This window comes from Aotus nancymaae, unplaced genomic scaffold (assembly GCF_030222135.1).
Source record: "Aotus nancymaae isolate 86718 unplaced genomic scaffold, 86718_ANA_hifiasm-v0.15.2.pri h1tg000115l, whole genome shotgun sequence".
NCBI lineage: Eukaryota > Metazoa > Chordata > Mammalia > Primates > Aotidae > Aotus > Aotus nancymaae.
The window spans coordinates 13004142-13028153 of NW_026988530.1; the positions used below are offsets into that span (position 1 = coordinate 13004142).

The following is a 24012-nucleotide window of genomic DNA, read 5'->3' on the forward strand; positions in this document are numbered from 1 at the left end:
CGGCTGCCTTCCAGAGTCTTCGCAATAAATTCCCTTTTATATGCGTATATATAATGCATATAAAACATATATTTAATGAATTAATGTATTAAATATGTAGATTTATAAATAGAAATGTCACTTTTTCATATAACATATATAAACATCATACATATATAGAGAAATATATGTTTCTCCCTTTATTTATGAGTTGAGTTGGAGTCTCACTCTGTCACCCAGGCTGGAATGCAGTGGCATGATCTCAGCTCACTGCAACCTCTGCCTCTTGAATTCAAGTGATTCTCCTGCCTCAGCCTCCCGAGTTGCTGGGATTACTTTTGTTAAATTTGGCCTAAAGCTGCCTCATAAACAGTGAACTGTATCCTAATTTAAGTGTGTAAACATTTCGCTAAGGTAATGTAAAAGTAAAATTCAAGAAAATAAGGAAAAAAGAGCATAAACCTTTGTGAAAAAGCCTTTAGGCCTTGTCAGTTCCTAGAATATATTTATTTCACTACGCTGGGGACTCCATTTCCAGTATTAAGGTCCATTTTCAGAAGCCTGGGCGAGCATGAAAAAGGGGGTGGGGAGGAATCGTACAAAGAATTGCACCCAGGCAGTGTTCCTAGGACCCGAGGGCCCTCTCTGTATGGCAGGGGCACCCAGCAGCTGTAACTGACGTGTACCCTGAGAATGACTTTATGGTCTAAGAAGAATGTGTGTTCTGAGCCCCAAGCTAAGGAATCAGGAGTGGCAAGACCCCGGAAGGATGCCAACCTATGAAACCCCGAGTCAAGAGGTCTAGCTGGGCACTTGGTTTCTCAGGTCACCCACTTGGCCCTCTTCCAAGTTGTACTGTCCTTCTTTCCTTTCCTTTCCTTCCTGTTCTAAAGTTTTTTAATAATTTTTTTTTTTTTTTTTTTTTTTTGAGATGGCATCTCACTCTATCGCCCAGGCTGGTGTGCAGTGGCTCCATCTCGGTTCACGGCAATGGCCGCCTCTCGGGTTCAAGCAATTCTCCTGCCTCAGCCTTCCGAGTAGCTGGTCTGAGACCACTACCACACTCGGCTAATGTTTGTATTTCTAGTAGGGATGGGGTTTCTCCATGTTGACCAGGTTGGTTTCAAACTCCTTACCTCAAGTGATCTGCCCACTTCAGTCTCCCAAACTGCTGGGATTACAGGTTTGAGCCCCTGCCCCAGCCTTCTTTTTTCTTTTCTTTCTTTCTTTTTTTTTTTTTTTGAGATAACTCTCTCTCCAGGCTGGAGTGCAATGGCATGATCTCGGCTGACTGCAACCGCCGCTTCCCAGGTTCAAGTGATTCTCTAGCCTCAGCCTCTCTACTAGCTGGGATTACAGGTGCCCGCCACCACACCTGGCTTTTTTTTTTTTTTTTTTTTTTTTTTCGAATAGAGATCGGTTTTCCGCATGTTGGCCAGACTGGCCTCAAGTGATTCCACCAACCTCTGCCTCCCAGAGTTCTGGGATTACAGGCGAGAGCCACTGCTGCACCCGGCAGGCATGGAAGAGGTTCTGCTGGGGCCTGCTCGGAGGAGTCGCGCTGGGGAAAGCGAGTGGAGGTGCTCCTTGAAGAAACTGAGGAATCCCAGATCTCAGGGCTTCTGTCCTGACCTGCCGCCCGGGATCGTCCAGCCTGGGCGGGAGTGGGGAGAAGACCTTGCCCTTCTTGACTGGGGCTGTGTGTGAGGGTCCGACTTCGCCAAAGGCCTAGCCCGGGGTTCCAACCCCCTGGCCCCACCCAGCAGCGCCCGGCCCCCTCTCCCCTCCAGATCTGGCACTCGCCCTCAACTAACATGGCACCGACGGCCTCAATACGTCAAGAGACACGCCCGCCGGCCTCCTCCAGCGCTTTTCTTATCCTCGCAGCCAGAAGCGGAGCCGCGGAGCGGGAAGCCTGGCTTCGGTGTCGGCGGTGGCCTGGGCGGGCCTGGGCCGCTGTTATGTGGCTGCGCGCTGGCGCTGCAGGGCGGGATGCGGTACCCTTGGGAGAGCCCGTCGCGGGAACTCAAGGAACTGGGCGGCCATTGGAGCTTACGCGCCAACTTCTCCGACGACTGGCGCCGGGGCTTCCAGGAGCAGTGGTAGCGGCCGCTGCTGCGGTACTCGGGGCAGGGCCGGGAGGCGCGTGGAAGCCCGGCGGAGGGAGTGGGGGAGCCCGGGCCGCCTCGCAGGCTCCTTCCCCTGGGCGCCCGGGGGTTGGGGGCCCAGAGGAGGTTAAAGGTCAGTGGGCTTGGGAGCGCGGGGTTGGGGGAGTGGGGCACGGAGGGGACCCAGGAGGACCACGGGGGAGGAGGCGGGAGGAGGAGGAAGCGCCCCTGCCGAGCCCCTTCCCGAGGCGAAGGCTGAGCCCGGGCAGTGTCCTTTTGTTTTAATGTTTATTTTTTATTATTATTATTTTTTTGAGACGGAGTTTCGCTCTTGTTACCCATGCTGGAGTGCAATGGCGCGATCTCAGCTCACCGCAACTTCCGCCTCCTGGGTTCAAGCAATTCTCCTGCCTCAGCCTCCCGAGTAGCTGGGACTACAGGCGTGCGCCACCATGCCCAGCTAATTTTTGTATTTTTTAGTATAGACGGGGTTTCACCTTGTTGACCAGGATGGTCTCGATTTCTTGACCTCATGATCCACCCACCTCGGCCTCCCAAAGTGCTGGGATTATATGCGTGAGCCACCGCGCCCGGCCCCTTAATGTTTATTTTTAATTTTTAAAACATTTTTTGAGACTGGGCTTGGTCCTGTTGCCCAGGCTGGAGCGCAGTGGTGCAATCCTAACTTCTGAGCTCAAGCAATCCTCCTGCCGCAGCCTTGCAAGTTAGCTGGGGCCTCCATACCTGGCTAATTTAAAAAAAAAAAAATTTTTTTTTTTTTAGATATAGGGTCTCACTACTTTTCCCAGGCTGGTCTCAAACTCCTGGCCTCAAGCCATCGTTTTATGTTGACCTTCCAAAGGACTGATTACAGGCATGAGCCACCCAGACACTCCACCCGCTAGTCGAGCCAGAGCGGCTTGCTCTGCACAGAGCTGGACCCAGGGATGGGGAGGAGACAGTTTAGACATCCCGAGGTCAGCTCTGCCAAGGCAGGAATGTACCTTGGTCCCAGATCTGTTTGGGGGCCTAGGAGCTGAGCTCCTCCCTTCTCTCTACAGTCTGGCCCCACCCTGGACATGCAGGTTCTCTCCAGCTTCAAGAACATCTGCCAGGACTGGCGGCTATGGCATTTTGTCAGCTGGGTGTGGTACAAACGGGAAGTGACCCTGCCGGAGTGGTGGACCCAGGACCTGCACACAAGAGTGGTGCTGAGGATTGGCAGTGCCCACTCCTATGCCATTGTGGTGAGTGCAGCCAGGAGCAGGTAGGGCAGGTGGGTGGGCGTGGCTGCTGAACAGCATGGGAGTCCCAGGTGCCACCCACAGCCTGTCTCCTGGGATGGGACGGTGGGGGTCCCTTCCTTGCTCTGCCCTGGAGGCTGTGCTCTGTGTAGGGGGATAGGTGGCCTACTCTACCCCATTGGGATGCCATTCTTCCCATCTGGCTGGCAGGCCTCAGCTCTATGCTGCAGGTTATGAGGGAGTGCCTGATAGCAGGGCCCCTCCTCATGCACTGACCTGCCGCCCCCCCCCCCCCCGTATCTCCGGTGTCTGTAGTGGGTGAACGGGGTTGATGCGCTAGAGCATGGGGGGTTACCTTCCCTTCAAGGCCAACATCAGCAGCCTGGTCCAGGTGGGGCCCCTGCCCTCCCACCTCCCCATCACTATTGCCATCAACAACACACTCCCTCCACCCGGCCACCAGGGATCATCCACTACATGACCAACACCTGCAAGTGGGTACCATCCTGCCTCCACCACAGGCCCCCACATTCCCACCCCATCCCATGGTCTTCCTGCTAGGGACAGGTTTGCCTTCGCAGAGTGGAGGGGCGGGGAGCTGGGGAGGCCACAGACACGTGAGCTGAGGTTGAATGACTCACAGCAAGGGTCCAGCAAACCACAATTCTCCCACCCTAGATATTCCGAGGGTTACTTTGTCCAGAACACAGACTTTGATTTCAGCTTGGTGGGACTGCAGTGGTCTGTGCCTCTGTTCACAACACCCACCACCTGCATCGATGGCATCACCATCACCACCAGCGTGGAGCAAGACAGTGGTGAGGGCTTCTGGTAGGATCCTTTCTCAGCAGGGCCCAGGGTGGCTCTGTTTGTTCCCTGTTTGGAAAGCTCTCCCAGGAAAAAGGTTCTCCCAGCATCTCTAAACCCTCACAGGTTCCCATCCACCTACGAAGCTAAAATCCAGACTGTCCAAGCAGGCACCGGCTCCCAAAATCACCTGTGTGGTTGACCTCGCTTGGGGAAGAGGGATCTTGCCTAAGGTCACACAGCGCAGGGTGGCAATCCTGTCCCTTCCCCATGGAGCTGCCCTCACTCCAGCTCCCCTTGGTACACATCATGCTCAAGGAACAGGCAGCTTACCAGGTACTCCCCGTGGCCCAAGCCCCACCCAAGGCCCTTCCCTGTGGCCCCAGGCTCCCACCAAATCCCTGAGCAGATAGCACGGTGTTGCCAGTCTGTGGTTTCATGTTGAACTAATTATATACTCAAGTGCTGTTTAACTGTGTGCCTTGATGACTGCCTCTCTCCATCCTTTAATGACCCTTGATGCCCACATGGCTCATGAGTGAAGGTGTCCCCACCTGAGATGCCCCCTCCCAGGGTGTGCTTCCAGGACTCAGCTCCTGGACAGGGACATTCAGCCATGAGGGACAGGGTGGGACCAGGGCAGGGGCTCTCCTGGCTCCTGATATCTGCTCACCTGACCCCCAGCATTGCTGCCACCTGCTATAGGTGACTAAGAAGTGGGCCCAGGACACCTTCAGACTCAATCCCAATAATGAGGACATCCACACAGCCAGCGAGCGCCGCCTGAAGGTATGACCCTTGCAGACCCACCGCTTTCCTGGCCTCCCATCTCCACCTGGCCCTGGGCCACTTTAAGCATTAGCACCATCGTTCTGTTTACTTCGACACTGGCAGACAGCAGTGGAGACCTCAGGACATGGGCCAGTTGTGGTGGCTCATGCCCATAATCCTAGCACTTTGGGAGGCTGAGGTGGGAGGATCACTTGAGGCCAATAGTTTGAGACCAGCCTGGGCAACATAACAAGGTTCCATAACTACAAAAAATTGAAAGAAAAGAAGAAAAAAAGAGCAACAGGGCTAAGCAGAATTGGTGAGAGATTTGGGCAAGACCCAGAGCCCTGGGGTAGAGAGGGAGGTTGGCAGGGCTGATGAACGCTGCCCTGCCTGGATTGACTCCTCTGGGCATATAGACTGTGACCCTGGGCCTCCCTTCACCTCCAAGAGCTCATTGACGAAACTGCTGGGAAGCTGCACACGGGATGCAGCTGGAATGACCAGCTAGCAGGGGGGTGGACTAGCCCCTCCACCCCCCTGCTCCATGCTGTCCCAACCTTGGGGAGCCCATGGGGCAGTTAGAGCTCAGCAGGGTCCTGGCTCCCCAGTGAAGAAGCTCGTCGGCCTCCCTGAGCATCACCTCCTGCTTGCACAGGTGGTCATGGACCTTAGACTATGGATGCGGCAGACCTGCTCCATGCTCTCCAGCCTCCTCTGGGAGCTCATCAGGACCATGCTGGATCCAACAGAGGTGTGAGTTCCCAAGGGACACCCAAGGGGCAGAGAGAGGTGTGATGGCAGCCTGAACAGCAGACTAGGTGGCAGGGTGAACAGGGTGGGGGTGCCAGGCCCTGGGGGACAGGGGTATTGCAGAACTCCGGGATCGAGACAGAGCAGCCAAGAGTGGGGCATTTCCTGCAGGCGCCAGTACTCCCATGCCAGTCTGGCTCAGCAGGCAGGGAAGACTCACCCTTCATGGGGCCTGATGTGGTGGCTCATGACTGTAATCCCAGCACTTTGGAAGGCAGAGGCTGGTGGATCACCTGAGGTCAGGAGTTCGAGACCAGCCTGGCCAACATGGTGAAACCCTGTCTCTACTAAAAATACAAAAATTAGCCAGACGTGGTGGTGTGCAGCTGTAATCACAGCTACTTGAGAGGCTGAGGCAGGAGAATCCCTTGAACCCCAAAGGCAGAGATTGCAGTGAGCTACGATTGCATCACTGCACTTCAGCCTGGGAGACAGAGTGAGACTCCGTCTCAAAAAATAAAAAATAAAAAGAAAGGGAACTCACCCTTTGCAGATTTGAGAGAAGGAAACTAAGGCACTAGCTTGGCTGTGCCTGGAGCAGCAAGAGTCTCTCCCCACCCTGCATGTGCCCCACGTCTCCCATATTCCATGTCCCCACCCAGCCCATTTGGCAAAAGACAGAGCCAAAGGCTGCCTCCTGCTGGCCTCATCCCAGGCTTTGGCTTCTGGGACCTGGTGTCTTTGGGTCTGGATTTGTTCCTTGCAGACCTGGAGGAGGAGCTGCTGAGGAGTCTCCACGTGTTGTCAGAGACCCCTCCTCTTCTTCAACTCCCTGTGACCCCTGTTTCTTAGACTTGGAGGGAAATAAGGGCACACAAATTGTCACCGTGGAGGTGGGGCCAGGCTGCTAGGAGGAACAGGGAGTGTCTGCTACTGAGTTCAGGGTTTCTTTAATTTACTTTTTTTTTTTTTGAGACAGGGTCTTGCTCTGTCGCCTAGTCTGGAGTGCAGTGGTGTGATCTCTCCTACCTGCAAACTTTGCCTCCCTGGTTCAAGTGATTCTCGTGCCTCAGCCTCCGAAGTAGCTGGGATTACAGGTGTGTGCCACCACATGCAGCTAATTTCTGTATTTTTTTTCAGTAGAGATGGGTTTTACCATGTTGGCCAGGCTGGTGTCTTGAACTCCTGAGCTCAGGTGATCTGCCCGCCTCAGCCTACCAAAGTCCTGGGATTACAGGCATAAGCCACTGCACCCAGACTAATTTTTAAATTTTTAACTTTTTTTTTTTTTTTTGAGACAGAGTTTTGCTCTTGTCACCCAGGCTGAAGTGCAGTGGCACTCAGCTCAGTGCAACCTCTGCCTCCCAGATTCAAGCAATTCTCCTGCCTCAACCTCCACAGTAGCTGGGACTACAGGTACATGCCACGCCCAGCTAATTTTTGTATTTTTTCGTAGAGACAGGGTATTACCATGTTGGCCAAGGTGTTCTTAATCTCCTGATCTTGTGGTCCACCCACGTTGGCCTCCCAAAGTGCTGGGATTACAGGCGTGAGCCACCACGCTTGGCCAGATTTTTTCTTTTTAAATCGTCTTTAGAGATGAACTCTTGCTCTGTCACCTAGGCCGGAGTGCAGTGGCGCAGTAATAGCTCACTGCAGTCTCAAACTCCTGGACTCAAATTATCCTCCCACCTCAGCTTTCTGAGTAGATAAGACCACAGATGTGCACCACACCCTGCGAAGTTTTTACATTTTTTGTAGTAATGGGTTCTCACTATGTGGCCCAGTCTGGTTGAACTCCTGGCCTCAAGTGATCCTACCCTCTTGGCCTCCCAAAGTGCTGGGATTACAGACTTGAGCCGCCGTGCCTCGCCTTGAGTATAGAATTTCTTTAGGGGGTGACGAAAATGTTCTAAAATTGGTGATGGATGTACACTAAAGTGTAAACTTCAAATGCGTAAATTGTATGTGAATGATATCTCAGCAAAGTTGGTTTATTTAAAACAACAACAGGCCAGGCAAAGTGGCTCATGCCTATAATCCCAGCACTCTGGGAGGCCAAGGTGGGTGGATCATCTGAGGTCAGGAGTTCGAGACCAGCCTGGCCAACATGATGAAACCCTGTTTCGACTAAAAATACAAAAAATGAGTAACTTGAATGAGGGGCAGGTCATCCCACCTGCTCCAAGCATCTCTTTATAAGCCCCAGCTATTTCTGGGGTCCTCAAACGAAACCTCCCAAGTCATACCCAACATGGGCCTCCTCCCCTGTTCTAGCCCCCGCTGGGAGATGCTGAGTGACAGAGGCTCAGGCTTTGGGTGTTCCTGGCAAAGCCTCACTCCAGGAGTCCCATAGCTCAGGCCGAGTCTGTGGTTCACAGGGCCCCATTTCGTCCTCTTTTTCCCTTGAGAGTGATTTGTCCCTGGGAGATCCTGGATCCCTCATTCAGGTGCAGTGCTGCAGGACAACACTTCTTCCCAGGGGTGACCCAGGCCTGCAGGGTCCCAGTGTCACCGGCAGGCCTTGACCCGGCCTCTACCCGAGCCCCTGCTCCTCCTCTCCCACAGGGAACATGGCATCCTCTTCCCAGGGTACACCCACCTGTAGAGGGCCCAGCCCCTTCACTGGAGCCGCTGGATTCTGAGGTGAGCTGGGTGAGGTACAAAGGCCCTGCTGGAGGGCAGGACCCTGGCTGCCCTGACCCTCCTGCCCCTGGCTTCCCACAACCACACCATAGTGCTGACCCTAGACTCTGAGCAGTTGCTGGAGGTGTGGAAGCTGATCGGTGTCCTGCCCCTGGGGAGGTGGGTGAGGCTCCAGTGCTCCAAGGGCCTGGTGAGGGTGGCTGCTGCATAGCCTTAGGGATTCACACACGAGCTGGGAAGGGCAGAGAGGGATGGAAAATCGGGTTATCTGCTCAGAGGGGGACCCTGCATGGAGCCCCAGCTCTTTCTAAGGTGGGGACGTCCAAGCCAGTGAATGTGTCTGAGCAGGGCTGGAGCTCTTGAGTGAGGCTCCTAGTGAGTCCAGCCCACTGCCCTCAGCCTGACATATGGGGACATGTGTCAGGAGACAAGGGTCCTGCACCCAAGGCAACTCGGTGCTTGGGGATAAGTGTTCTGGGGACATTAGGGGACAAGTGTTGTGTACCCAAGGCAACTGGGCCAGGGAAGGGGCTGAGCTCCAGGCAGTTACGCTGGCAACTAGGATTTTGTTCTCTTCTGTGTGTGTGTGTGTGTGTGTGTGTGTGTGTGTGTGTGTATGTCTGTCTGTCTGTCTGTCAGGGCTGCCTGCCAGGAGCCCTGGTCACCATGAATCCCTGTCCCTGCAGCGGGGCCATTTCAGGCAATCTCCTGGGTGTGGACGGAGAACTGCTCTGAGCAGGTGAGATACCCTGCCCCTCCTCCCTAGGGAGAGTCACCCTCAGCACCCACCAGGACATGCAGACACAGCAGAGGGAAAGGACCTGTGGCCCCTGGTGAAACCATCATTCATTGCCTATGGGCACTGAGCTTATCCAGGCCAGGGGTCACCCATGGCAGGGGTGCCTGGTACTGAGAGACTCAGGGCTCCTACCTCCCTCCTGAGACTGGAAAAGATGCCTCCCCCCAGCTCCCGCCCCACCCACCCTGATCCTCTGCCCTGATCCTCTTTCCAGGGGGAGGGGGCCAGGCAACCTGGTTAGGGGAGAGGAGGCCACTCCCTGTGCTCCAGCCCAGCCCTGCTTCTTTCTGACCCCCAGAACTCAACTTTGGGGCCATCACTCTTAACAGCATGGATGCCACCAGTGAGCATGACTTCATGGGTGAGTCTTGGGGAGCCAGTCCCCTGCCCTGTGCCTCACTTCTGTCCCCCAACCCGGCTTCTCTCCAGTCTTCTCCTACCCCTGTATGGTCAGACTGGTTGTGGTGATGATTGTACACTAAAGTGTAAACTTTAAATGAGTAAATTGGGCAGGGCACAGTGGCTCATGCCTGTAATCCCAGCACTGGCCAACATGGTGAAACCCCATTTCTACTAAGAATACAAAATTTAACCAGGTATGATGGTGGGTACCTGTAGCTACTTGGGAAGCTGAGGCAGGAGAATCGCTTGAACCCAAGAGGCCAAGGCTGCAATGAACTGAGATCACACCAGTACGCTCTAGCCTGGGCAACAAGAGTGAAACTTTATCTCAAAAAATAAAATAAAATAAAAATAAATAAATAGGTAGATTGTATGTGAATGATACCTCAGTAAAGCTGGTTTATCTTATTTTTTGTTTTGTTTTGCTCTGTTGCCAGGCTTGAGTGCAGTGGCATGATCTCGGCTCACTGCAACCTTCACCTCCTGGGTTCAAGTGATTCTCCTGGCTCAGCCTCCCAAGTAGCAGGGACTACGGGTGCACGCCACCACACCCAGGTAATATTTTTGTATTTTTAGTAGAGACAGGGTTTCACCATGTTGGCCAAGACGGTCTGGATCTCCTGACCTCATGATCCGCACACCTTGGACTCCCAAAGTGCTGGGATTACAGGAGTGAGCCACCACACCCAGCCAAAGCTGGTTTATTTAAAACAACAACAATAACAAAAAACAGCTAGGTGCAGTGGCTCACATTTGTAATCGCAGAGCTTTGGGAGGCCAAGGCAGGAAGATTGCTTGAGCCCAGGTGTTTTAGACCAGCATGGGCAACATAGCAAGACCCCATCTTTACTTAAAATGAAAATTTAGATCAGGCACCGTGGCTCACACCTCTAATCGAGAACGTTGGGAGGCCAAGGCAGGTGGATCACGAGGTCAAGAGATTGAGACCACCCTGGCCAACATGGTGAAATCCTGTCTCTGATAAAAATAGAAAAATTAGCTGGCCATGGTGCCAGCTACTCAGGAGGCTAAAGCAGGAGAATCGCTAGAACCTGGGAGATGGAGACTGCAGTGAGCTGAGATCTCACTCACGTCCAAGCCAGTGGATTATTACCACTGCACTGAAGCCTGGCAACAGAACAGAGTCCATCTGAAAAAAAAAGAAAAGTTAGCCCGGTCCCCGCCACCGCCTAACCTCCTCTTACTCCCTGTATGGTCAGGCTGGGTGAATACCAGAGAGGCTTGGTGACTGGGAACGTTTTCTTTCCCCCAGCTGAGTTCTTGTTCTGGGCTTCATTCTGCATGACCCATCTCAGCAGGATGGCCAGGGACCTCATCCTCTATGTCACCAAGGAATTCAGCTTCATGTAGCTCTCAGATGCCTACAGGTAAGCCCCTAGCTGCCACTTCCACCTGCCCCTCCTAGCCTCTGTGTTCCCCACCTCCCTTAGGCATGGCTTCCTTCCTCCCTGCCCTCCGCCAGACCTGGCCAGCGAGCTGCTGGACCAGCCAAGGGCCCAGCCTCTTCAGTGCCTGCATCTCTGTCCACAGCACCAGAAGCAGCCTGATGCTCCAGAAGAAAAACCCCGATAGCTTGGAGCTGATCTGGAGCAAGGCGGGGTGTGTGTTTGGGCGGGTGAGCAGGGCAGGGAGAAAGGAAGGGTGGATGTGAGGTCCCCAGCGGGCAGGATTCCAGGTCCAGCCCCTGTGCCTCCTTCTTCTTGCAACGTGCCGTGCTCCTGATGACCCTCAAGGGACTTGCCAGCACCTGCAACAAAGACCTACAGGTACGAGGCTGGAGACGGTGGCTGAGGGAGGCCTGCCTGCCTACACACCATGTGCCAGTTCTCGGGGCTCCAGCACACCCAGGCAGGGGCCCCCAGGATTGCCGTACCTACTCCCATCCTGTGCACTCAGCCCCATCTGTGGCTGCTTTTGGAGCTCTCGGCCCTTCCTTTGGGTACTGAGTATTCTTCCCATGGAAGGCAGTGGGGATGCCTCAGTGTGGAGTGGGGCTGTGGGGACCCTGGGTGCCAAGGGGCTGCTAGGCCCTGACCTCCTGCCATGTATCTCCCAGGAGGACAGGAAAGCTTTGTTTGAAGTGTCAGACACCACGAGTGCTGTGCTTCAGGTGGCCATTGGCGTCATCTCTATGCTTCAGGCAAAACCACACCCACCTGCCTCTCCTTCCCTAGATCCCAGGCACTGGGGTGGGCTTGCCAGGAGGGTGGCCTTGGGAGGAGGCAAGGTGGGGCCGGAGGACCTGGGCAGGGAAGGAGAGGTGTGCTCGCTCCTGCTCCTGGGGAACAGGGAAGGGACAGAAGCTGCTGCCATGCAATGGAAGTAAATGAGACTCAAGGGACCTAGGGCCTGTCAACTGACCCAACCAGAACCCTTTTAAAAAAGAAAATTTATATAAAAGGTTGGCATGGTGGCTCACGCCTGGAATCTCACACTTTGGGAGGCTGAGGCAGGTGGAGCACTTGAGTTCAGGATTTTGAGACCAGCCTGGCCAACATGGCGTTATCATGTCTCTTAATAAAAATACAAAAATTAGCTGGGTGTGGTGGCCCACACCTGTAATCCTAGCTACTTAGGAGGCTCAGGTAGAATTGCTTGAACCTGGGGGATGCAGTGAGCCGAGATCATGCCACTACATTACAGCCTGGACGACAGAGTGAAACTCCATCTTCAGATATGTAAATTAATTAATTAAATATCTTTAAAAAATTGTTTTTTAGAGACAAGGTCTCTCTTTGTCACCCAGACTAGAGTGCAATGGTGTGGTCATAGCTCACTGCAACCTCAAACTCCTGGGCTCAAATGGTCCTCCCACTTCAGTCTCCAAAGTAGCTGGGACTACAGTTGTGCACCACCACGCCTGGCTAATTTTTTGATTTTTTTGTAGAGACAGGGTCTTTCTGTGTTGCCCGGGCTGGTCTCAAACTCCTGGCCCCAAGCCATCCTTCCACTTTCGTCTCCCAAAGTGCAGGAATTACAGGCATGAGCCACTTTGCCTGGCTGATTTCTTTTAAAATTAATTATTATGGGAATTTTTGTCTATAACAGATAGAGAATGTATAATGAACCCTATGTACTGACACCCAGCTTCAACAATAATCAGCTCACAAACATTCTGGCTCCAGCTGTCTTTACTCACAGCCCAACACCCCTGTAATCCCAGCACTTTCCGAGGCCAAGGCGGGTGGATCGCCTAAGGTCAGGAGTTTGAGGCCAACCTAACCAACATGGTAAAACCCGGGCTCTACTAAAATGCAAAAAAATTATCTGGGCGTGGTGGTGCATGCCTGTAGTCCTAGCTACTTGGGAGGCTGAGGCAAGAGAATCACTTGAACCCGGGAGATGGAGGTTGCCGTGAGCCAAGATTGCAGCATTGCACTCCAGCCTGGGCAATAAGAGCTAAACTCTGTCTTAATAATAATATTAAGGCTGGGCACAGTTTCTGTAATCCTAGTACTTTGGGAGGGCAAGGTAACACAGCTTGTAGTAGGAACCTCCACTCCTTAAAGGTACCCGGTGTAACAGAGACTACTGAGTCATTCACCGATGACCAGAAGTGAAATGTGGATCCCAGACCTTCAAAAGGCTGGGATGGCACTGAAAGAAAAAAGAGGGATAGTGTATGCTGTAGACTGAATGTGTCCCTCAAAATTCATGTTGAATCCTAATCCCCAATGTAATGGTATCGGAGATGAGGACTTTGTGAGGTGATTACAGCTATCGAGGGAGGAGTCCTAATGAATCAGATTAGTGCCTGGTAAAAGAGGCCCTAGAGTGCTCTCTTACATCTTCTACCACCTGAGAATACAACAAACAGGCACCATCTAGGAATCAGGAAGCAGGGCTTCCCCAGACAACAAACCTCCTTCCTGAACCTTGACCTTGGGCTTTCAGCCCTCAGAAATGTGAGAAATAAATTTCTGTGGTTTATAAGCCACCTAGTCTATGATATTCTGTTATATCAGCCCAAACAGGCTAGGATAGTACAGTAGCTTTCGAGGGCAACAGGATCAAGGCGAAGGAGGCCTGACTTTATTTGTTAAAAGATGTCAGCAACTGGCCGGGCACGGTGGCTCTCATGCCTATAATCCCAGCACTTTGAAAAGCCAAGGGGGGCAGATCACCTGAGGTCAGGAGTTTGAGACCAGCCTGAACAACATAGTGATAATAAAAAAATTAGCTGGTTGTGGTGGTGCACACCTGTAATCCCAGCCACTCAGGAGGCTGTGGTAGGAGAATCACTTGAACCTGGGAGGCAGAGGTTGAAGTGAGTGGAGGTTGCAGTGAGGCGAGATCTCGTCACTGCACTCCAGCCTGGCTGATAGTGACTCCGTCTCAAAATAAAAAAGATGTCAGCAACTTAAGTATTTTTATAGGCAGGGCAGAGGGAACCAATGAAAAAGAGTAGGACATCCTGATATGAGGGGAGAGTTTGACTCAGGAAGGAGGAAGTACACCTCTTCCTTGAATAATGGAAGGGAAGGTGTTGCTGATGAAAACTCCAGAGGAAGAAAAGGTCCATAGAGGATGCTTCATCACTGGGTTTGAGTTTTTTAATAAAATTGGTGAGGAAGACATCTGCACAGAATCCTAAAAATAATGAATGCAGCCTTGGTACCTTAGGGCACTGGAAAAGGCACTGCACCTGACCTTCGGGGAAGCTGATCTGCGTGCGGGATGTATTGGTGTGGGGATCTGTGTGGAGATGCATCTGGAGACAGTGAGTCTTACTTCCTGACTTTGTAACCATGCAGCTTACCAGTATCTGCGAGTCAGCTCCCTGCAATTTGCTTTCTAGGTACTGCTCTCAGGTGTTAAGACTTCCAAAATGGGGAAGATAAAAGTATTACATTTTAATTTGTAAGAAAATGAAGTATTCAAAAATAAAATCACCTGCTCTATCCAGGGTGTCATTTACTTTCCAGCCTATCTTAGCAGTTACAGAGGATAACTGCTAAGCAAACTTGACTCATTCATTTGAAGATTTCATGTAAGCACAATTGACAACCCATTTTAAAAAAATCTGGAGAGAAAAGTATTTAATTTCTTGACTAAATTCAGCTTTCAGAAGGGATCAGTGATTCTGTTGATGGTGATTGAGAAGGTTAATACGTAGATGTTTTCTTGGCATGTGAGAGACATGTTTGTGTTGGTGGGAGCAGCAGGTGTGTGTGGAAGGAGAGCTGGAGTCCTTTAATTTAATGAACTCTTATGTCCTCTGTTTGTCTCTAAAGTCCTTCTGGAGGAAAGATTGTTTTTACTGACTGCTGCAGCCCTAGTACCTAGAAGAATATCCAGCCCATGTGCATTCAACAAACATTTGCTGACAAAATTAATATAAACTGGCTACTCTCTATGATTCCTTGGCATGCTTTTGCTTTCCTGCACCAGGCGTTTCTTTTTCTTTATTCCCTCTATAAAAGAAAGTTTTAAAAAGGAAAAAAAAACCATACTACTTGGGCTGGTAACATGTATTTCCCAAGTTCTGCTCTGCCAGGCCGAGTACAATGTGTTGATAACTGACATCTGTGCTTCTATCAAATTAAACCTGAAGTGCCTTTTTCTTTTCATTTCAAATAACTTTGCTCTCTTTGCTTATGCCATTTAAAGTGAGGTTTGTACCAAAGTGTTAAAATGTATTTAGTGTAATCCTTAGTAACATGAATGTATACATTACAATCTTTCATTTAATCATATCTTTAAGTCTTTAGTAACAGTATACTCTTGCACTGGAAATCGTTCAGCTGACTCTTCAATCTTTATCAAGTTTTCAGTTCATTAGTCTGTTTAATCTCTTATGCCACGTTTACACTTCTTATGCCATTTAGACTGTCAATTAATAACCATTGAGAAATATAATTATTATAATTGTTACATTGAATTCAGAAGAGTGACACATGTTTAATATTACGTTCTATAAAAAATCCTAAGCTTAATTTCAGGAAAGATTCAGTTTTATTCTTATAAGTATGTACAATTAGTCAAAACTCCCCCCACCCCAATCCCTTAACAAAATCAATATTCGTAAACCAACAGGTGAGTTTTTTGTGTGCCCAGCAGATGCTTATATGGCCATGGGCAGGAATGATCACAGGAATAACTCATCCATCCAGCTCGACTGTGGAGATGTTTCTAAATGTTTGATGGAGATCCTGCTATTCACGCAGCTGTGGAGTGACTTGGCTAATTGACGTCTTTCCTTTAGGAACCATGGAGCATGCAACACATCCCAGCGCTGTTCTCAGCCTTCTGTGGCCTCTTGGTCACCCTTTCCTACCATCTGAGCTGGCAGAACAGTGACCCATCTGTGTTCATGTGAGTGGTCTGTGTCTGCGGTGCTCTGCTATCACTGCGCCGGGGGCACGGTTCCTGCAACTTTGTGCCCTCAGGTGAGGAGATGGCAAATCATTGCCCATTGTGATTTGACTCTCATTATTAAACTAGCTGGTCATTCACCACAGGAGGGCAGGAGAAATACAGGACCAGCCAGAAACTAATAACAGTTAACAGTGAACATCCAGCAAACATTTTAGCTTTGCTCTTTTGATTTGGGAGTAAAATGAACAGTGGCAGGAAGAGATGGCAATAGCACCCAAGCCCTGTTGTGACTTTCCCTTGGGTGAGTTGGGTAAGAAGCTACCACCTCAACAGTACCCTCTCTAGATCCATTAAGCTGCATCCCTGCATTTACTCTAGGCTGTTACCTGTGGAGACTAAACCAGCACCTCTGAAAGGAAAGGTTTTTGTTCTATTGTTTTGTTGTCGTGGTGGTGGTTCTCAGTCTGGCCAGTGCCCTCTGGATTTAAAGTGAGATTTGCACCAAAGTGTTAAAATGTATTTAATGTGATCCTTAGTAACGTGAATGTATACATTACAATCTTCCCTTTAATCATATCTCTAAGTCTTGGGTAACGTGTACTCTGGCAGTGGAAATCTCAAGTGATGCCAAAGTGAGTTTTAGATACTGACAGTAGCATCTTATGTAGTGTGTTTAAATTTATGAAAAGTTTTGATTTAAGATAACCATACTCTTGGAGGACCAGAGACAACGTAATTTTAGGCTATTAGGTGTGGTAGTATCAAAGGCATGAAAAATGGAAAAACGAAAAGTTAAATGGTTCTCACAATTTTTAGTGTTAATTGTATTACTGCAGTGTTCACTTTCTGCTGCTAATTGTGAAGATGAAGCCCTAGTGGGTTGGCACAGATGGAGAACCTTCTTCCTCTTGTCCCACTGCTGACAGTAGAGAGTGATGATGCTGCTAAGGTACTTGACTGCTCTCTTTGGGGTGAAATTTACAAATCAAAACACTATGATCACATGAACATGCACCTCTTTTTATTATAAATTTTTAAATGAAGAGGGCACTTGCTTCTGTCCTGTGCGGGTGTGAGATCTAAGTTGAAGTTATTTACCAAAAGCACTGTCCCAGGAACATCTTTGGTAAAGTAAAACCTGTGTGTTTTTCCACTTTCAGGTCCTTCATCCAATGCAGACTGTTTCCTAAATTTTTACGTCAAAATCTGGAAGAGTCAGCTGCTGGCCCTCTCCCCAAGAAGACAAAAGATTCGGTGGTGACACATTTGCATAGTGTAATGTATCAGAGGGCCTCCCCTTTTCAGCAGAGCTCAGGCTCTCAGTGGGGCTCTAGGCAGGTGGATATGAGAAGGACTAGGACAGAGACACCTCAGCGTGGTACCTGGCACACTGGGCTGTTGAGCTGCCTGCCAGGTGCAGCCCTTTAGAGCATCTTGATGGCGGCCATTATGCACACATGGCATGGGTGCTTAGGTGGCCCTCAGTTGGCTGCAGTTTGCCAGGATAGTCACATGAATCACATTCAGTCAGTTCTGCTTATTGCTGGCACCAAGCAGCAGGTGGGCTCTGCACAAATGAAAGCTCGTCAGATAAACGTTTAGCCAACCTGCCTTCCTGATGTGGTCCACATACAACTCTTCTCCATATCTTCTCCCTGCAGCGCCACACTGCGTTCAGAGCACTTTTTCAAAGTTGATGTCTGCACAGCCATTGCTTGGGACACTTGGACTTTACACTTAGGTCTGAGTCACAGAGAAGTGGGTAACAACACTGTGGGGAGCAGGGGAGAAGAAAAGGAAGAAGGAGAGGAAGGAAGAGAATCCTACAGCTATAAAATAATGATGCCATTTCCTTGTTCACCAGGAAAATGGCTCTGGACAGCTTCAGACTTTTTTTTTTTTCTTTTTTGAGACAGTCTTGCTCTGTTGCCAGGCGCCAGGCTGGAGTGCAGTGGCGCGATCTTGGCTTACCGCAACCTCCGGCTCCCGGGTTCAAGCAATTCTGCCTCAGCCTCCCAGGTAGCTGGGACCACAAGCACACGCCAGCATGCCCAGCTAATTTTTTTTTATTTTTAGTAGAGACGGGGTTTCATCATGTTGGCCAGGATGGTCTCTCTCTCTTGACCTCATGATCCGCCCGCCTTGGCCTCCCAAAATGCTGGGATTACAGGCTTGAGTCACCCCACCTGGCCCAAACATTCTTTTAGCAAATGTAATTTCTTTGGTATCAGGTTACAAACATTCATACGTCGAAAAGTGATGCTCATTAATTGTGTAAGCTCCCATACATCTGAGTATTGAGCTTGGAGCTGTCTGATGTCCTTGACTCACACTTTTCCTGGTTTCCTTAGGAATGAGAGAACCAGCCAGGACCGTGTCTCATTTGTTTTGCTATCCACAGAGCCAATGCATGGTGTTCTAGTGGGTGCTCAATACAGTTTATGGAATTTAGACAAGTTTAATTGCAGTCTGCCATTTCAAAGCAGTGTAGGGGACTCACAACCAACATGATAGCCTTTAAAAAAATTCATACTCAGCTTTTGTGCCTTTAAGTGTCATCACAATTTAAGCTAATGTATTAAGGCTTTTTTTTCCACCCTAAGGGAATCAAAGGACAAATCACTTATCATCAGTAAGGGCATAGTTTATGAATTTTAAGAGCAGAGATACATTTAAAAGCAAGTTAAAAGTCAAAGCAGCTGGGCCTGATGAGATGGCAGCTAAAAAAAAGAAATATTTGACATAAGCTAGCATCCTCAAACTGACCACTAATATTTATACCCGGAGACTTACAGGGAGAAGGTCAAACTGACATTCCCACAATACTTTCTGCAAAAGCTGTAGGGTGGTCCAGAGTCTACCCAAAAATCTCCCCATGGATGTCTGAAAAACTATGCCCTTCAGTCTTCCTTGATTTCATGACTAATGAAGATGCATCTCTACTTTCTGATTTATTGTAGCTAAAAATAATGTGCAAATTACAAAGAAATTTGCCCAGCACACGTCGATGCTATTTCATTGGTATAATTAGATGTGATGGGTTAGGTTTTTGCCTTCCTTGGTTTTCATACCCTTTGAAATGCTTTGTACAGTGTGGAGCTAAATCACCTAACATAACTTGTTAGGTGATTTAACAAGATGTTTGTGTTCATTTCTCTGAAAAGTCTCTGGCCTAATTATAATATTTTAATAGATGTATCACATTCAGCTTTTAGAGCTTGATATGTGATACCTTCTGCAACACAAGGCAAGCATAACACCCCCCTCCTCGTTGTCTCTGATTTTGTTTCTCTGTATCTCTTTCCACCTCATATTTTCTGTCGTTCTCTTTTCTTAAATTTTAGTTTGTATGAGAAGCCCTTAGGGAACCTTATTAGATGCCAGTTCTCTAGCCCTACCTCTCCCATTCTGATTCATTTGGCCTGTCAGAGGGTCTGAGGATCTTCATTTTAACAAGAATGTTCACCCAGGTGAAACATTTATTTTATGAAACTATTTTAAAAAATAATCAGATGGCCTGGTGCTCAGGGGCAGAAAAAAGGTGACCTTGACATCATGACCCTACCTGGAAATTGGGTCTCAAAGCCACATTTGAGGCTAAGCAGGTGCAAGCTCCAGTGAAAGAGCAGAATCCAGGAGCCCAAACACCCGAGTTCACGTTCTGCTTCAGCTACTCACCTGCAAGGTGACCTAGAGAAAGTCCCTCCTCTCCCAGCCTCAGTTTCCCCAGCATGCATTAGTGATCCCTCATGGGCTTCTCAGCTCTGATGGGCCAAGAGCCCTCTGACAAGTGAGAAGACACTAATACTGTCAGAAGCCCAGCGTTTACTGATTGTGGAAGACAGATGACTGAACGTACTTATACGGAGGAAGAAATTCAAATAAATGGCTCCTGGAAAGCACCTCAGGAGCATTTCCAAGATGATTCAAATGCAATGATGAGCAGTCTTATCAACATCTGCCGGGACATGAGGGAAAACCAAGGGCAGGTGCTGCCACAGCAGTTTGTAGGGGGAAGGAAGGATCCCGGGAGCGGCAGCAAGTTGGGGAGGTGAGAGAGACCCGGCTGGCAGCTGGGCTGTGATTCCAGCTGTGACCTTACTTCAGGATATGACCTTTGGCAAGCCCCTTTGCTTCTTAGGGCCTCAGTTTCCCCAGCTGTAAAATGAAGGGGTCGAACATATCACTTGCTGTGACCCCTTTCAGCCCTGTGTCCATATGGGCCAATGGATCCAGCAGTAGGCAAAATACTGGGGAACTGAAGTTTCCAGGTCTTTAGCCAGAGGGAAAGCTCCCCACTGGGTTAGGAGCACAGGCCCTACAGGCTGAGCTGAAGGCCAGGCCCACTCCACATTCTCTCCATAACTTTGGGCAGGCTCCTTTCCTTCTCTGTGTGTTGGTTTCCTTCCCTGGAAAAGGAGATCATCATGGTGATATGATTGGGTTTGGATTTAGATCTTGTTGTATTTCTATTTGTCCTATCTGTTATTTGTATACCTTTCTCCCTTTCTCTGCCTTCTTTTGGACTGAATATTATTTATGATTCCACTTTATTTTCTGTGTTGGCTTATTAACTATAACTACGTTTTGCATTTTAGTGGTTGCTTGAGTGTTTATAGTAGACATTGTTAGCACGGTCTGCTCAGGAGACATTATACCATTTCTCACTTTAAGAACCTTTACAGCAGTGTAATTCCACTTCTGCTCTCCCACCTTTGTACTATTGTTATATGTTTTACTTCTACATGATTTGTAAATATTACACTACATTATTAATTTTGTTGAACAGGTCAGTATTTGTGTGTGTGTGTGCATGTGTGTGAATACAAACCTGTTACTCTATATAGTTGAGCAATATTGTATTACATGGCTATATTACCGTTTGTATTCACCTATTGAAAGACATCTTGGTAGTTTCCAGTTTGGGGCAATTATGCATGTAGCTACTATAAATATTTGTGTACATATTATTGTGTGAACAGAAGTATTCAATTTACTTGGGTAAATATCTATAAGGACGATTTCTGGATTACATGGGAAATGTATGTTTAATTTTATAAGCAACTTGAAGACCCTCTTTTGCACACAACCTTTACAGGATTTCAAATTTATGTATAGGCTATGATAACTTTCAAAAGAGATGGCCAATTTTGCTAAAATTTGACACAGAATGCAATGATACCTACATGTACTTTAATTGAATTTGATTTGGGATTTCAGGATATCTCCATGAAACAAATGTTATCTATTAAAATGTTCAAATGGCTATATTTTTGATATATAAATACGTCTTTTTGTGAATGAATGAATGAATGACAGTGGGAATCGAATGGACATGGGAATGAAGTTGATGGGATGGATGTGAATAAGAGCTGAAATAGATGCCTAAGGCTGTTGTATTAGCTGAAGTAAGGAGTATAGTGATAAAAGTAGAGTGAAGAGTAACATGTGCTACCTGTGTAGTTACCTGAGAGTACTCTTGATTTCATGTGGATTCAAGTCACTGTTTAGGATCATTTTGTTTCTGTTTAAAGGAATCCCATTTTACAGTAGATCTGTCAGGAATAGATTCTCTTAATTCTTGTTTATCTGGGAATGTCTTAGATTCCTCTTCATTTTTGAAGGTTAGTTATCCTGGACATAGAATTCTTGATTAACCTTCCTCTTCTGTTCTTTGTATATGTCATCCCATGTCTTCTGGGATCCATAGTTTTTTATGAGAAGTTAGCTACTAATCTTATTGAGGATACTTTTGGCATGATGAATCATTTTTCTCTTGTTTTGAAGATTCCTTCTTTGTCTTTCAACAGTTTGACTATGCTGTGTCTGTGTGTGTAGCTCTTTGAGTTTATCCTACTTGGAATTTGTTGAGCTTTATTTGATATGTAGGTTAATATTTTAAAGTCAGATTTGAGAAGTTTTGGCCATTATTTCTGTGTATGTATATATATATATAGAGAGAGAGAGAGAAGAGAGAAATATATATATAAAGATATATATAAGAAATATTTATAAAGACATGTATATATAAAGAAATATATAAAGATATATATAATATAAAGAAGTATATGAATATACGTATTTGAAACATATAAAGATATTTATATTTCTTTATATAATGTATATATTTAATATATATATTTTAAATATATGTTATATATATTTATATATATAAACAAAGATATGTATATAAATAAATATGCATAATATATATAAATATATATTTATATATCGTGAAACCCCATCTCTACTAAAATTATAAAAATTAGCTGGCCATAATGGCATGCACTGGTAATTCCAGCTATTTGGGAGGCTGAGACAGGAGAATTGCTTCAGCCCAGGAGGCGGAGGTTGCAGTGAGTCGAGATCACACCACTGCACTCCATCCTGGGTAACAGAGCAAAATTCTATCTCAAAAAAAAAAAAAAAAAACAACCCATGAGCCATCATTTAAGGGGCTTTGTTTTTTGTGGTGTGTTGTGCAGAGATTTCAGATGAACATTGAACCAGTCAAGGTTTTTATGACTGTTTTTATGACTGAATTGTCCCAGCATGAAGACCAGAGGGCCAGAGCAACCTGCTGACATGTGCTGAGTATTAGTTGATGAGCCTCTCTGAGGGGGCAGATTGTGCTGACACATGATGGCAAGAGTGGGTGAGGAGTGGGTTAGCCCATGCTCACACTTGGAAGCAGGACAGATATCAAGAGGAGTGTTTTGTGAAAACGGAATGTCTACTAACTGGATTCTTGAAAAGTGAGCAGAGACAAGAGGGTACTTCCAAGTGTGGGGCCTGCAGAACACAGGGACTCCTACACAGTGTGTGGGCAGGGAGATGCCTTGGGGGCAGCAGGAATGACTGAGTCCAGCTGCAGGATGACCTTTGGCAAGCAGAGAAGAAACCCCTGCTCCTCAGAACCTGCTGCCCTCACCTCAGTGTGATCCCGCAGCCCCTGAGGCCAGCTCTGCACTGACAGATGACCCAGGATAATCAGCCCAACCTTCTGTCCAAGGCTGGCCTTGGACTTTTTGCTTTTTAGGGGTAAAGAACAGGGTGGGGGAATCTGGGGCCACCCCTCTGTCAATCATCTGCCCTCAGAGACCCTTTCTGAGTCCCCTGACACACTGGTACCCCAACTCATCCTCAATTCATCTTTTCATTAAAGTGCTAATCCAGACTCTTCACAGAGACTGTTCTAGGCTTCCAGGAAAAGGAGGCAATCAGTCTGGTCCTTGTCCTTCAGGTCCTCTGAGATCAATGCAGGAGCCTTTGCAGGAACAGATGGGTATCCACAGTGTGGTGTGAGCAGCCCGGCACCAGAAACACTCTGGAGCACTCGTGAAGTACTAGCCACTGTTCACTCTATGCGCGTTATTTCACAGAACCCTCCCCACAACTTAGGTGCATCACAGGGCTTCCTGGGCCCATCCTCATTTGTAAATTGAGGTTATTTTCTTTCTCCACATAGCCAGACTTTTTATCATATACCTGCATGAGAATGCACTTCATCCATGAGAATATGCTCACAAGTATTACTTGGCCAATGCAAAAGAAAAGAAAAAATAAGCATATTAATGGTGCCTTCAAGTCCTGATTGGATGAAGCCCTTTGATTCTGGACTTTTCAGAGTGGACAAAATTGGGTCTGGGTCTGGGGAGAAGTGAGGCTCCTGGGGATGGCCCTGGAGGACATCTATCCAAGGAAACTGGAAGTTGTCTTGCTGAATACATTGAGTCATTTAGCCTCCACTTTGGTCCTCACCCCTTATCCAGCTTACAACAAGGCTTCTTGGCCCCCTTGAGTGTGATACACAGAGGCTCATCTCGCTTTGTCTACCATGCTGCAGGCTTACTGCCATTATTTGGGGCTTTTGTGAATCTTCATTCCAAGTCTTCTCCTTTGGCCAAGAATGTGCTTTACTTGTTAGTACAGTTTCAGTTCCAGGGATGAAAATCTAACCCCTACAGGTTTAAACAAAACAGAGAAGGAATGAAGCATATATTGGCCCATTCAACTATAACGTACAAGGGTTGATGACTTTCAGCACAGCTGAATCCAGTGGCTTAAGGGTTATCATCTTATAACCTTGTCTTCCAATGTCTTGACCAGTGCTTCTATGTTGAGTTATCCTCAGCCATGCTCTCCCCTCTAGTGGAAAATTCCA

The 24012-nt window shown here is 48.2% G+C and overlaps 1 protein-coding gene across 12 annotated transcripts; it reads left to right on the forward strand.

Moving 5' to 3' along the window:
* The first annotated feature begins 1930 nt into the window (after positions 1-1930).
* LOC110568255 (argininosuccinate lyase-like) lies at positions 1931-21114 on the forward strand. Of its 12 annotated transcripts, XM_064371051.1 has the most exons (14): positions 1931-2099; positions 3184-3334; positions 4265-4474; positions 4823-4927; positions 5568-5663; positions 6642-6759; positions 6964-7078; positions 8231-8308; positions 8995-9047; positions 9406-9468; positions 9947-10064; positions 10783-10897; positions 15736-16797; positions 17009-21114. In XM_064371051.1, exons 1-4 carry the CDS (start codon positions 1941-1943, stop codon positions 4849-4851), a joined length of 549 nt encoding a protein of 182 aa, XP_064227121.1. In that variant the 5' UTR covers positions 1931-1940; the 3' UTR covers positions 4852-4927; positions 5568-5663; positions 6642-6759; positions 6964-7078; positions 8231-8308; positions 8995-9047; positions 9406-9468; positions 9947-10064; positions 10783-10897; positions 15736-16797; positions 17009-21114. The 12 variants fall into 12 exon arrangements, with proteins under 12 accessions (XP_064227121.1, XP_064227119.1, XP_064227118.1 ...); XM_064371049.1 differs by lacking the exon at positions 9947-10064 and having other exon boundaries at positions 8948-9047; XM_064371048.1 differs by lacking the exon at positions 9947-10064.
* Positions 21115-24012: the final 2898 nt, after the last annotated feature.

What these genes read in the sequence shown, in the direction of transcription:
- LOC110568255 (XM_064371049.1), top strand. Translation starts at nt 1,941, where the DNA reads ATGTGGCTGCGCGCTGGCGCTGCAGGGCGGGATGCGGTACCCTTGGGA. An exon ending in CCCACTCCTATGCCATTGTG is followed by an intron (nt 3,335 to 4,264) that starts GTGAGTGCAGCC and finishes AAACCCTCACAG; the next exon opens with GTTCCCATCCACCTACGAAG. An exon ending in AGGAACAGGCAGCTTACCAG is followed by an intron (nt 4,475 to 4,822) that starts GTACTCCCCGTG and finishes CCTGACCCCCAG; the next exon opens with CATTGCTGCCACCTGCTATA.